The 14,757-nt window shown below is 49.1% G+C and overlaps 1 protein-coding gene across 7 annotated transcripts in view; it reads left to right on the forward strand.

Annotated features, from left to right (window-relative positions):
- The first annotated feature begins 2,747 nt into the window (after positions 1-2,747).
- The window catches only part of CREBBP (CREB binding protein), a 95,327-nt gene continuing 83,317 nt past the window's right edge, over positions 2,748-14,757 (forward strand). For all 7 annotated transcript variants that reach the window (XM_017808794.1, XM_017808801.1, XM_017808795.1 and 4 more), the window contains exon 1: positions 2,748-3,193. In XM_017808794.1, coding sequence (XP_017664283.1) covers positions 3,109-3,193 — 85 coding nt within the window. In that variant the 5' untranslated portion in view covers positions 2,748-3,108. The remainder of the gene's footprint in view (positions 3,194-14,757) is intronic.

Raw genomic sequence — 14,757 nt, forward strand, 5'->3', positions numbered from 1 at the left:
CAGGGAGCCCTTACTTGGGTAACTAATGAGTAATACAGTGATAGAAGCAGAGGCCTGTGAGAGACCTCCACGTGATTACAGCCAGACCTTAGCAAGGACAGGCACCATGTAAATAAATACAGAATTTGCAAGTAAATGTAATGAAATGCATGTAAATGTAGAAGTAAATGCAATGAATTCCAGTTTTGCAGTAAACAAAAGGCAGACCTACTCTTTGCAAAAGAAGATGTCGTTATGGATCTCCTTTAAACCAATCCACTATTGCTGATGAATCCACCTCGGCTTATGGAGCTCATCAACACATCCTCGGGATTGTCTCAGTGCCCTTCTTCAGCCTCTCTTCCCGTTGAGGCTGCCCTTAGAGGACATTCCAACACAAAGGCGATGAAAACAGCCCCAAGCAACCAGTTTGGGTACAAGTAGCTCTGCTGCCACACACGTCACCAGGGCTTATACGACCTGCTTCTCAGGTTGGGAACCAGTATGGAAATCCATGGAAGTATATGAGCACCAGTCTTCTAAACCTGTTTTGGGCTGGGGAGGTCTGTCTAGACAGAGCATAAGGTGTTTGTAAAGTGAGGCTGGGTTTGTTGTGAGAGTGGGTCAGCTCCCACTGGAGATTTGCCCTCATGTGGGGCTGCTCTGAGGGCACGGGGGGGGAAATGGGGGCACTGAGGGGGGAGCTTGGCAAGGGAGGTTGTGAGGGGACAGTTGAGAGGGGACATTTGTGGTGGGACTGTGAGGGCTGATTGAGAGAGGGAACTGAGGGGAAACTGAGATGGGAGACTGTGAGGGGAGTTGCAGTGAGGGGAGACCAAGAGGGGACATTTGTAGGAGGACTGAGAGGGGAAACTGGGAGGACTAGGGGTGACTGAGAGGAGATGCTGTGAGGGAGGCATTGAGAAGGGATGTCCATGGTGGGACTGAGAGAGGAGACTGGGAGGGGGGATTGTGAGGGGGTGTTGAGCCATCTACAGTGGGACTGAGAGGGGGGTTTGTGGGGGGTGACTGTGAGGGGACTGAGAGGGCAAGGGGGAATGTAGGGAGACTTGAAGGGGACACTGTGAGGGGGGCACTGAGACATCTGAGGGGAGATGGAAAGGGGACGCTGTGAGGGGATCACTGAGAAGAGGGGAGACTGAGGGGGCAGCTGTGGGCTGCTGAGGGGGGAGCACCTGACAGGAGCAAGCAGGAGAGACTGAGCAAGTGACCTGGGGGGAGGCACTCTGAGGGGACTGAGAGGAGACTGAGAGGGGGGATTTTGAGGGGGCATTGAGCCATCCGTGGGGAAAATGAGAGAAGAGATTCAGGGGGTGACTGTGAGGGGACTGAGAGGGGAAGGAGGGACTGTGGGGATACTTGGAGGGGACACTGTGAGGGGGACACTGAGATATTTGAGGGGCGCTGAGGTGGAAGGGGGACGCCGTGAGGGGGCAGCTGTGGGGCACTGAGGGGGGAACCCTGACAGGAGCAAGGAGAGACCAAGGCAAGCGACTTGGGGGGTGAATCTGAGAGAACTGAGGGGAGACTGACAGGGAACAGACACTGTACGAGGGTGTTGAACCACCTGGGAGGGGGAGTTGTGGGGCTGACTGTGAGGGGACTGAGGAGGGAAGAGGGGACCGTGGGGAGACTGAGAGGAGATGCTGTGAGAGGGCCTCTGAGATATCTGAGGGGACATGAGGAGGGGACACTGAGGAGGGGACATCTGAGGGGAGACGGAGAGGTGACATTATGAGAGGGCAGCCGTGGGGAGAGCCCTGACAGGAGCAAGGAGAGACCGAGGCGAGCGACTTGGGGAGCCACTCTGAGGGGGACTGAGGCGAGACTGAGAGGGGACACTGTAAGGGCGGCCCTGAGGCATCCGAGGGGCCGCTGTGGGGGACGAAGAGGGGACGCTGTGAGGGGGCAGCTCTGGGGTACTGCGTGAGGAGCCCCGACAGGAGGAGCCCCGACAGGATCCAAGCAGGATAGACCGAGGCGAGACCCCTCGGATGGGTTGCGGGGGCCACCGCCGCGCACAACGAGGGCGCGGTCTGGGGGGCGGGATCGCCACCGGAGACCCTTTACCCCCCATACCTCCCCTTCCATCCCCGATCCCCTCAGCGGAGCAACTGAGGACGGCGCCGGGCGCTTCCGCCGCCGCGCGCGCGCCTTTCCGGCGGGGGGGGGCGGATGAGGGAAGGGACGAGGGGGGGAAGGCGGGGCCGCGCCCGCGAGCGCGCTGACGCAGCGCGCAGGCCCCGCCCCCGCCCCGCCCCCGAGGGCTCTGGAAAAGAGAAGAGAAAAAAAAACTTTTTTTTTTAATTGAGGAATCAACAGCCGCCATCTTGTCGCGGAGCCGGAGCGCGGCGCGGGCGGAGCGGGCCGGGCCGGGCCGGGCCGGGGGCAGCGGGGCCGCCCCACCGCCGCACGGGGCAGCCGCGCCGAGCGCCGCCGACGCGCACAGCGGTGGTGGGGGGGGGCGGCTCGAGCCGAGCAAGGGGCGCAGCCGCCCGGAGCCAACCGACCGCCGCCGCCGCGACCGGGGGGAGCCGCCGCCGCCGCCGCCGCCGCCGCGCCGCGCTCATTGTTTTGGGGCGGTTTTTTTCGTGGGGGTGTCGGCGCGGTTTTTTCCGCTTTCTGACGATTTTTTCTCCTTTTTTTTTTTTTTTTTTTTTAATTTTTGCCGCCCCCCCTCCCCCTTCTCTTCTCGCCCCCCCCTCCTCCCTCCTCCCTCCCCTACCTCGGCCGCGGGCGGGCGGCGGGCGGGGGCCGGGGCGAAGCCGCCGCCGCGGAGGGGAGGGGACGGGGCGAGGCGAGGGGAGCGTGTGGGGGGGCGGAATGCGCCCCGAGTGACGGCCTGAGCCGCCATCCGGGCACCGCGGCGGGGGGAGCGCCCGGGAGGAGCGCGGCCGGCAGGGAGGGGGCGCTGGGCCCTTCGCTCCCCGCCCCGAGCCCTCCTCCCTGCGGCCTGCGGCGGCCCGGCATGGGGGAGCGGGGGCGGCCGGCCGGGCACTGAGCGGCGCTGTTGGGTTCCCGAGCGGCGGAGGAGCGGGGACAGCGAGCTCGGCCCCCCCCCGGGGCACCCCCCCGACAACGATCACCGGCTCCGCCGCCTCGGCCACCATGGCGGAGAACTTACTCGACGGGCCGCCCAACCCCAAGCGAGCCAAGCTCAACTCGCCGGGCTTCTCCGCCAGCGATAGCACAGGTAAGGCCGCGGGGGTGGCTCGGGCGGGGCTCCACGGCGGTTCCCCCCCCACACACACACACCCGACCGCCCCGCCGGAGGGGGGGGCTGGGGGGACCGCCCGCCCTGCCGCGGTTCCCGGCGGGGGTGGGTTGGGCCTCCTGCAGTCGAAGTTACCGGGCGGGACCCGTACGCCAAGTACCGTCCCGGCTATAAATAGCGGTTGGAAAAGGCGTTTTTTTGAGTCGGGTTTCCCCTTCTTTTCCTCCGTCGTCCTCGTTTTTAGCTCCCTAGTTCGGATGATGGGGGTGCGCAGGTGAGTGGGGTGCGGGTAGGGAAGGAGAAGGGCTGACCATCCTGCTTATTGTAGAATCGTGGAATGGGGTTTGGGTTGGAAGGGACACTAAAGCTTATCTCGTTCCAACCCCCTGTCATGGGCAGGGACACCTTCCACTGTCCCAGGTTGCTCCAAGCCTCGTCCAACCTGGCCTTGGACACTTCCAGGGATGGGGCAGCCACAGCTCTGGGCAGTCTGTGCCAGGGCCTCACCACCCTCCCAGGGAAGAATTTCTTTCTGATATCTAGTCTAAATCTAAGCTGAAGGTGGCTTCATGGAAAGGTGGTCAGGGTTTTTATGTACTCCTGAAAACCCACTGCTAACAGCCCTATACAGGCTCTTCCACTGTGCCCCTACATGCAACACATGTAGGAATAAAAACGGAATAAAAAGTCCCTAACAGCTTCTTAATCATGGAACGGTTTGAGTTGGAAAGGACCTTAAAGACCATCTAATTCCACGCCCCAGTTAATACTTTGCTTTTTTTTTTCCTTGCCTCCCCACCTGTGACTCAGGTTTAAGGCGCTTGGCTCAAACGGTCCCGAGCGTTTTTCCTTTAAAACCCAAACGATTTGCAGATAATAATTGAAGTTGTGGGGTTGGTTGTGTGACGAAATGCCCGGCAGCCTGGCAGTCGGGCTGTGTGTAGTCTCTCTGGCGTGCCTTGTTCTTCAGTTGTGATGGGTTTGTAGATAATAAGGTGCATCAAAATGTTTCATTTCCAGCAGCGCCTGCCTGTTGTAAATACACACGTGTGTGCACAAGAGCATGTGTGTGTGGACCGACATCTCCCGGTGTTCCCACTGTTTCAATCACTGAAACAGTGGTTTCTGAGGAACACGAAGTGTGTTGGACTTGCATTTCTGCTTTCAGAGATTAATGAATCTTGTGAAAGGGACAGTGATAAGTTAATCGTGCTATGCCTGCTGTGTTTTCATAGACTGAAAAAATTATTGCTATAATTGAGCTGATAAATATTGTGGTTTTTTTCAGCTTGCTCAATCTGCGTTCGGCAATAGTTGTTAGGTGTCCTTTAGGGTTTTTTATGGTATCCTTTTCTTTTCAACCTACAAATAAATGAAACAAGCGAGAAAGAAACAGTATCAAGAGTAAGACTTGTAAGGGAATATCTAGGTGAGGTCTTGTGATTGAACCATGTTAATCCCTTTCGTGGAAGCTGTGGAATATACGGGAGGCTGATACACAAGTTGCTGTGAAACGCTACACAGTAACTCAGATTAAATACAGTTTTTCTTTAAGTCTTCAGCTAGACATCTTAGACTCTCCTGGTAGCCAGTGAAAGGTGTTTGAAGAGGTGTCTTGGATTTATTTTTTTTTTCTTTCTTTTTTGAAGTTCACTTGGTCTGTTCTGGAATGCTTCAGTCTTAATTACGTCCTGTTCAGCAAGTTCTCGTGCGTCTCGTGAGCTCTGTGCAGTGCTGGATGTGTGAACTCCAGCATCTGCAGAAAGTTCTGCAGGGCTGAGGGGGCCTCTGGGCACTGGGATGGCAAACCCCAAGCTGTATTTTGGACAAGTGTGTCCGTGGAGTTCTGTTGTCACCCTCGTGTTCCACAGGCAAAAATCTCTCTCTGCGGACAGCGTGGGTCGTGTTTGTTCACTCAGAGATTTTTTTTTTTTTTTAGGAAAAGCACTTCTAGGTTTGTTACCAGCACTTAGTGCTGCTTGTTGAAGCATCCCTGGTGGTTTCTGTGCGTTGTAGCAGGTGATACACATAGTTTGAATAGTGACTGCTGTCAAAAACCTGCCCTGGACCTAAACCAGGCTGGCTCCCTGATGCCGAGGCTTAAATGAAAAAGTTCTGCCGCAGCCTGGAAAGGGGCTTTTGTGACTGGAGGAGCCTGGGGAGGTGGGTTTGAGCCTCGTTGCCTGGATGAGCAGCGAGTTGTGTGTGGGTGAACAGCACTGTAATTGCAGTGGTCACCCCGTGCCGTTGGGTGCTGCGGCTGCCGCGGCGGGGACGTGCTTTCACAGCCACCGCGGGCCCGGCTGGGCCGTTCTGCTGCTGAGCAGTTCAGCTCCCAGCCTGCAAATGCCCGTACCCGAGGGTCTGGTGGCAGCCCTGAATGCTCGGCAGAAAGCAACTGCTCATCCTTGTTTATATTTCTCTGGATGCTTTGATGCAGTGATGTTAAGCAACTCCTTTTGTCAGGGTAAGTTTTAGCTGCCTTTAATCTTTCTGATAAAAATAGCTCCTCATCTTACCAGGGCGAAGTTTGTGCCGTTGAAATTGGTCTGCTTACGTTCTGAAAATACAATCTTTCCTGTTAAACCCAAGCAGCTGAATCTAATGTCTGATCTGGAGAAGGGAGCAGAGATGAAAGGGTAACAGAGATGGGTGCTGTGACCATCGTTGAATTTCACGATAGTCCCATTTTGCAGTTGCCCCGCTGCTCTTTGTATGAATAAGAAAGGTTAAGACTGGTGGCTGTGCTGTATTGAACAAGCTGACTCCTGTGCTAAAATGTCCGTGGGAAAGATTTTTCCTTGTCTAGCCAAGTAGGAGTAGTGCTTTTGTCTAATTACTGCTTTATTAGAGACACAGTCGTTTTCATACCTAAACATTTCTCTTCTCTGTGGCTGTTGTGGGACATTCTCATCCAGTATGGGGCAGAATAAACAAGGGACTCTTACAAAAAGTAGAAATACAGTAACTTTGCTTATGGCAGTGTGTTATTTTAACGTTGAGTGTCGTGATTATTTGGTACGTGTCTGGTATTGGTCCTCCAGCAGAATATACAGAGAGCCCACGTTGTTCTTGAGCTGGTCTAGGGCTGAATGCTGCACACCACACGGTGGGAAAAATACGACTGTGTGGAGCAGCAGCAAAGCTGGAGGTGTTCAGTGCCCCTGGACCATGGTCCCTCCTACAGGTGGCTCGGTGGGGTCTGGGTTGCACTGAAGTCCTGCCTCTGTCTGCATTCGTTCCGTTCCCTGCAGCTTGTGCTGCTGTGGAGCTGCGCCAGTTCCAGAAACGACACCGCGTAATCTGGGCCAGGGCAGAGGGTGTCCCTGACGGCGTCAGGACTTAACGAATCCCTAAAGTAGGTGAAGTTGGGAAAAAGGTGAGATGAGCAGCTTCCGAAACCCATTAGAGCTGGATTTTCACCTCAGAATTTCTTGGGGGGGGGGGGGGGTGTTGATTTTTTTTTCTCAGCTGAAGCAGCAGAGCTGCGGCCGCAGAGTCTGCGGGCTGACAGCCCCGGTAACTCACGTTCTCCTCACAGCCCTCGTGCTGGCATCCAGGCCCCGGATTTTGTGCCGGGGGAAGGCTGGCCCTGCCGCACGTGCCTTCCTACGTGCTGTGATAAGCAGATCTCTGGCTGACTCCCAGCCAGCTACAGAACTTCGCAGAAGGGAGTTCGTGCCGATGCGCAGCCTGATTTGATCCTGCTCCCCTGCCAAAAACCAGAGAGGTGTGTTGCAGTCGATTTAGGTTTTAGTTCTAAAAGAGGTGGACAAAACCAAAGTAGCTTAAGGAGAGCCAGCAAGGTTTTCTGAGCTTGTGTTCTTAGCTGAGACTTCAGGTGGAGTGACGTCTCAGTGATCTAAAACCAGATTTTGTTTGGGCACGTGGAAGCATTAGTATGGATGTTTTAAAGGGCTCATTCCTGCGTGGCTGAAAAGCTCCATGGAAGCCTGTGTAATCGGTCTGCTCTCGTTCTGTAGGATATGTGCAAAACTTGAGTGTCATTTGTGTGCTGTGGCAGTAAGAACTGCAGTTACACACGTGCTTCCTCCATCTCTCCCTGGAACAAGGAAAAGGGTAATTCCATTAAATGACCAGACTTGGATTTATAAGCAGACAATCTGGGGAAGAAATGCATCTTCTGAAAAGCTGTAGGTGAAGGAGTGTGTGCAGTTGTAATTATTCCACTGGAAAGTCCTCTATTTTGTGGAACTTGCACCATAAGTATCTGGGGTGGGAGGTGGGATATTTCATGGCTATATTGTTTCTTTTTGGATATTTCATGGCTATATTGTTTCTTTTGGGATATTTCGTGGCTATATTGTTTCATAAGACCTAGTATTTAGGTGTAACAATGTGGGTGGTGGATGGGAAAGGAGGATGCCAAGCAAGAATGTTTACTTTGAGCTGTGAGTTTGATACAAGCTGATTATTTTCTTTTCCACCGAAGTGACTGACCCTCATAACTTGATGCCAGCAGTTGTGATCTGGAACAGGAGATTTGTAAGATTAGAAATGGGCTCATTTAGAGAGTCTAGTGCAGCTAATTCTTAACAATTCCTAGAGCATTGCTGATAGCAGGATATTGTGTACTTTCTTAGTGCTTGGAGACTTTTATAGGTTTTTTCCCAGGGAGTTTAATACGTCTGTGTGTGGGGGATGAAAAGTTGAGCAGGTGATCTGCCACTCTGATCATGTGTGACAGTCCACAATCTTTTTTTTTTGGAAGTCATATTTTGAGTGATAATTGCACATGTACTGGGGAGTTTATCAAACTGATTCCTTCCCTCTTATGACTTAAAATTAACTCAGTAAGTGCTGTCTTGTGCAGTGCGTAGAGCTCCTGGAGAAGCCCTGCCAGCAGCAGGCAGGAATAGAGGCTGTGCTTGGGGGGTCAGACTTTGCTGTACTCCAGAGATCTCTTGGTAGCTTGTGAATGATTCCCAGTTTTCTGCTGCAGATGATTCACTTTCTGTTCTGGCTGGACATTCCTTGGCATCACGATCCAGTGCCATTAATTATTTCTACAGCAACGTGCAGTGTTTTGTTATTATACCTGCAGCTTCATGTTAAAAAAAATCCCCATGTTCTTAGTGTTTACCTTTATTAGATATTTTACTCTCTGTTGTTACCTGCTAATAGAAAAGAACATGAACAAAAGCCCTCAATCTATTGGCAAAATTCTGCAAGTCAATGTGAAATCAGGGTGGAGGGGGTAGTTGAAAAACACAATTTGAAAAATTCTAGTGTTTGTTCTTATACAGGGGAAAAGCATGTGGGTTAGCTTAGAAATCTGACACTTCCACCCTAATTTGGTTTACACTTTAAAGAATTTTTGCTTTGTAAATCTTCCTTTTAACATATGTTACGTTTTCCATCTGTCTTCTCAGATGTCTGAGATACAGAGAGAACCTAAATCATTTATTTAGAAACTCTTTTAATAGAGATGCCTCAAGAAATACTGTTAGGTATTGTGCACAATCAAAGTGTGAATGAAAAGAAAACTGAAACTTCTATTAGCCCTGATAATTATAGCTCGGAATCTAAACCCCTTAACATATACTCTTCAAAAGCTTCACTTCATTTTTCCTTTCCTCCTTTCTTGTTCACCACCATTGAGAAATAAGGATCTTATTTGTGACACTGGATAAATACAGTATCCTTGGTTTGCAAAACCTTCATTTATATATCTGTAGGTCTGTAAAATAATCTCCTTCCCTGCCGATCACATTTAATGCTGCGGGAGCTGCCTTGGTTAGACAATGCTGTCCAGAGGAGTTGTTCTCCCTGGGTGATCCCCCTCCCAGTCCCACAGGCAGACATATCCCTGCTGCAGTTGGATGTGGCTGAGCCAGGCGTGGGAGCTGGATCCTTTCGGTTGCAGAGCGAGAAGTAAAATGGAATATTAGATTCCAACCCCTGTCCTTGTGTGTGTCACCCGAAGAGCTGCTCCTGCTCTGCCCAGCTTTGCCACCACGGGTACTTGGGTGGCTGATTTAGTGGGTGTTGGTGATGACATCACTTCTGTGTAGTATCATCTCACAGAGAAGAGAACTGGGGAAATTACCAAGAGGCTTGAATTCAGTAAGTGCTGAGTGCAAGTCTGGTTTGGAGGAGCTGTGAAGTTTTTTTTCCGAAGGTTCATAAACTCCCTTAAGGAAAGTCTTAATGAGAATGATTCAAAACAGCCTCATCTCACTGAAATCAGTGCTTTAAAGTAAAATAGATATGTGAGGGAATTGGGGCTTTTTGGATTGTCAGTTACGGTTGGAAGGTTTTTTAGGCAGAAATACGCAAAAATCATTAGTTTTAAGCACACATCTGCTGTTGCTTCCTTGTGTGTATTTGGTTTGTTTTGGTATGTATGTTCTTGCACAGCTGAATTTGAGTTGCCAAGCAAAAGACACTTCACTTAAGTTTGGTATCAGAAGTAGAGAGGGAAAAGTGGCATTAAAAAGAACAGAAACACAGTTTTTGCAGCTGTTGTACGTCATAAAAGAGACCTCAAACTTGCCTGTTTCCTAATAGTCTTGCTTAGCCTTTTTGTTTGTTTTAATAATTTTATTTCAAGTACGTATTTATCTGGTTTAGTTTTCACAGAATAAGCCTGTTCTGTGGTTCTGGTGGAGAAGGTGCATTAAGGTGGGAAGTTTAGGAGGAAGACTCATGTAGCTGAGGGGAATATTGGGAGCTGCTTGAGTTCTCATCACCGTCAGTCATCGTGGGGAGGATGGGGACTGAACATTTCGAAGTCTGAACCACCTTTGTTGACAATATATTTACTAAGAAGTCTGTGGCCAGGGAATGTCACAGTTAAAGTTTGTTTGTCAGGATAATTCATGTCCTTGCATGTTATCTGCTGATTCCTTTTCCAGCTGGGCAGGTGGCACAGCAGTGGCTCTGTCAGCTCAAGGCATTTGTGTGCAGACACTGGTTTGGTGCAGACCCTGCATTTCACGCTGCCTGAAGCAAGTGCCAGCTGTTAATTACCAGATTTTCAGATGAGTCCTCTTTAAAGGGTCATCCCCAACTTAAAGGTTCTGTCAGCTGTAAAATTAGGGCAACAGACCAGATGTGTGTGTTCGTGATAGGATGAGAAGGCAATCCCGCTGCTGTTAACGTGCTCCAAGAACCTTAGAATATTTAATCTTCTTCAGGATGATCTTGTGAATGGGAAGCTGATGTTCCCAGTGTGGTGTCTCCCAGTCCATAGGCAGATTGTTTACCTCCTTTTCCTTCTGTCCAGGTTTCTCTTCCTATGGCACAGAAGTGTCCTGGAGCGTTTTGGTCAGTGACAGTGTTCGCCCCACTGCCACCTGCGCTGTTACACCGTGTCTGTGGTGTGGATGCTGCTGGGTGGCATTTAGAGTTACAAGAGCAAACGCAGCAACAGTGTCAAAATAGTGAAGGCACCTCAGGAAGGGAGGAAGCAAAGTTTTGGAGAGGCTCTGAAGGACCAGAGAAGGGTAAAGTCAATCCAGTGTTTGCCATCCGATGATTTCAAGAACAGACGAGAGTGAATGCTCTTGTTGGGCTGCTTCTGCTACATGTTTTGGGGGTTATTTTGGTTTTATCCCCCTCTGGTCTCGAGAGGCTGACTTCTTATCTGAATATTTTTCCTATTTTTTTCTTTATATAAACTTCAGTTCCAGGTGCATTTAATGTGCCCTTATATACTACTTTCTAATTGATAGAGAAACATTCAAGCAATCCAATTTTTATGGAAGGGTAGATCTGAAAACAGGGATAATTCCTGAAAGAAGCCAGTATCTTAGGTTTTTCTAGGCTTTTAACATAGACTGTATTTTCATTACGAGCACAGCAAAAGAGAGGTGGTGGAGACAATTTGGATGAGTACAGCAGAGGTTATGACATTGTGACACACAGTGTGCAAGTGGAAAGAGGCTGGGAACTAAACCTGGTGTAACCAAGGAAGGATCTCTGTAACATTTTCATGGAGGTGAGAAAGAAGCCAGGGACAGAACAGATGACCTTTCCTGTGTCAGGTGGTGCTTGTAATCACACACATTAGTCGTGGTATAAAGGTTATAGATACCTGCATTTTCCCCATCCTGACTCACGTGTCTGGTGTTGGGGCTGGTGTCAGGACCATTTTTAAAATAAGTCAATCATACTGGTAGTACTGCAGTAGAGATTAGAAGAGAAGGGATGCTTTTTCATTAGTTTTGAGATTTGTTTGCTCTGTCCAATGAGCTTCGCTTTTGAAAAGTCACTTAGTTGCTGAAGTCTTACAAAAATAAACTGGGGGCGATTTTAGAAGTGTGAAGCTGCTTTAACTTCAGATTAACAAGATTCTAAGGTGATAGTGTCCCTTTGGCTTATTGGGATGCACAAAATGGATCTAATTTAATTGATTTTAGGAACTTTGCTGCTTAGTTGCATGTCTGTACCCTGAATGGGATTCATCTTATGAAGGAGAGTCACGCTTTGCCAGAAAACAAGTTGCAAAGGAAGTGTGGCTGAATGAATGCTTCCTTCACAATGCCCCCATCCCTGAAATCCCAGCCACAGGAAAGCAGAAGGCACGTGTTACACCAGTTTTCAAGAAGAGCTAGAAGGACAATACAGGCACTGGAGACTGGTCAGCTCCTTCCATCACTGGGAAGGTCATGAAGGAGCTGCAGTCAGTTTAGTGAAGGACTAACAAGGAGATTGGGGGCTGGAGCAAGTGCCTTCTGATAGGAGCCTGAGGGGCTGGGCTGCAGACAGACCTCCTGACATCCTTTCCAACCTCAGTGACTGTGGGTCTGTGAGCGAGAGAGTGCCGTGATAATGATTCCAATGAGTTTCCTAGAGGCAAGTACCAAAAATTCCGAAAGGTCAAGCTCATTTCCACGTATTGACATACTTGAATTTTGACCAGTCCACTGACTTAGGAATGAGCAAACCAGACCATATTCCTTTCTCATCTCAAGTGCAAGTAGTTCAATCAATCAGGCAGGAAGAAATTAAGAAGTTAAATATTCAGATCTCTTATTATGCAAGCCATCAGTTGTTGGGACTCGCCCAGCTCCCTGCTGCTGGATCTCTCATTCCCCCTTCCCACCCTCCACCCAGCTGGGTGTCCTTGACCCAGCCAGGTCCCTCATCACCATCATTTTCAACCAGGTTGTTAAACATTGTGTTCTGAAGAAGTGTTGCTGCTCTGCTGACAGTCAAGGTCAGATGCATCACAATCTCTCTGTGTCTTGTTAGGTAGAGACACTAATGTAAAGTTTCCTTACTGGAAATTTTATATTTTCCATGAACTCGTTGTTTAATTGCTCTAAAACATTAAATGCTGTAATTTTCTTTTATGAAACAATAAATTACAGAATCCTCAGACCTCGAAAGGAGGTTGGAATGGAGGTGGTAATTGCTGACTGCACCAAACAGTGTGGCTATTGAGGGGAGCTACCTGACAGCGAATTTTAGGGAATGGCTGGAGCTCTGAACTGTTGAGGCTTTGTCTGCTGGGGTCTGGCGTGATTGAAAGAGGCCTTACAAAACAAAATTGGGCTCACTGAAATGTAACAGCTATGTTGGCATGAAAGAAAGGCATGGTGAAAATACTGCCTGTGTGCTGGACTGCAGTGTGACTCCAGTGCCTGCTCCGTGCATGGGCAGTCAGGTTGTGACAGGAAAACTCCCAGTCACGTTTTGAGCAGAGATTGTGCAGCAAAAAACGAAACTGAATTTGGTAGTTCTCCTCCTGCTTGCTCTGTGAGATAACAAGTCGCATAACGAAACACCTCAGAATGTTTGTCACCTCTCCAGGGTCAGCTAAAGGGGAAAAAATTGTGGCATCGAAACAATTTAATTGATTGAATATGTATATTAACAAAGTCTCCCAATGACAGTCACAAGCAGTCATACAGATGAGAATGTTCTGCCTTGAGGATGCCACAGGGTTTGGGCTTTTTTTCTTCTCAAAAGACTTAGAAGGAAACAGAACATCTTTTTTTATTCTGGTTTCTGAAAGTGTTGTCCAGGAAGGCAGAAAACTGTGACATTTAAGCTCATAAAACTGAAATTAGGAGAGAAAGTGTTTCAAGTGTGGTTATCTTCCATGTGTGAAAATAGCTGCTCAAGGAAGGCAGGATGCTCAAATTGGAGAAGGAGCCTTTCGGAAAGAGTGGGGGGGTGGTAGTTGCCTAGTGCTTTTCCATGCCTTCCAAAAAACATGTCATCTCTGTTTTTTGGTGAGGATGCTTGGTTTTATATAACAGAGGTAATGAAAGGCATGAGGTTTAGGATCAGAAGTGCTGTGTTAAGAGACAAGACGCTGTGAGGTGATTCTGCACAGCCTTAGTCAGCTCTGCTGCGTCCTGAGCACTGAATTAGAGGTATGTGCCTTATGAGTTCAGGGAATCTGTTCTCCTTTAAAATCCAGATCACTTTTCCCACTCTGCTGTGTGCTCAGAGAGCAGCAGTTTGGAGGGATGGAGCAGCTCCAGAACTCGGTGGCTGCAGTGGGACCCCTCAGCAGAGGTGTTTCCTGGGCACTGCTTCAGGTAACTGGATGGAAGGCAAAGACATCCCTCGATTTTTAGGCTCTTGGTAGCTGCCTTTGACTTTGAGAAATAGTTGAAGCATTGAGAATTGGATCAATTATGTTCTTCTTGTGAGGATGGAGGGACTGCAGTTGCTTTTCGTTTTTCTGTCAGTAGAAATAGGCCGTGTTCTTATTACGGCAGATTTTTATATGTGTGTAAATATATTTATTCTTTTTATAACTGGCTAGACAATCTCTTATCTTTATGGATTTGTTGCAGACGTGCTCAAGCAGATTTTTTGTTTTCTGTTGTATTTTATAACTGTTGTAAAATGTGCCTTGTGTTGGTGTTTTTAATGTACATGACTGATTAAATATAAAAGATGATGGTTAATCATTGTGTGAACATTTGAATTCTCGGTGAATTTTTACACAACCACTGTGCTAAGTTGTTTACCTGCATTTTATTTTCCTGCTGGCAGAGCTGTACGTTTTCCATGCCTAACCTTAATGTACAGCCTTCTTACAGGAGCTTAGAAGCAGTAGGTTATTTCAGGTTTTAAGAGGCTGTATTCCCAAATGCTTTCTTCACTCTTTTTGTAAACTGCAAAAACATTTCCAGTCCTTGGCTCTGGCAAGACTGAGTCCAGCCAGCCAAGCCAAAAAAAAAAAATAAAAAAAAAAATTGAGCATTTATACTCCAGCATCCCATTTGGAAATACAGCTGGAAAATACTACCCTTTAAGCAACAGCAGCATCTTCCCCCTCTACATTTTGTCACCCCTCTGCCCCTGTCCCGGCATGCACACACATCTCTTCTTGATGAAATACCAACAATTTTGGTGCAGAAGCTTGGAAAAACACCTTTTTGTGGGATTTAGGGAAGTTGTCTGAAGGAGTGCTGTAACTCCTGAACTTAGAGGGGGGTGGGATGACGAGAGCAGTTTGACAAAGGCAGAGCCTGAGCCGTGGCCCCGTGGCCCACCCTCGGTGACACACGGGCAGATGGTTGTGGTGGAGCTCCAGCGGCAGTGGCAGAGCCTCC

Source organism: Lepidothrix coronata, unplaced genomic scaffold (genome assembly GCF_001604755.1).
Source record: "Lepidothrix coronata isolate B3197 unplaced genomic scaffold, Lepidothrix_coronata-1.0 Scaffold24, whole genome shotgun sequence".
Taxonomy (NCBI): domain Eukaryota; kingdom Metazoa; phylum Chordata; class Aves; order Passeriformes; family Pipridae; genus Lepidothrix; species Lepidothrix coronata.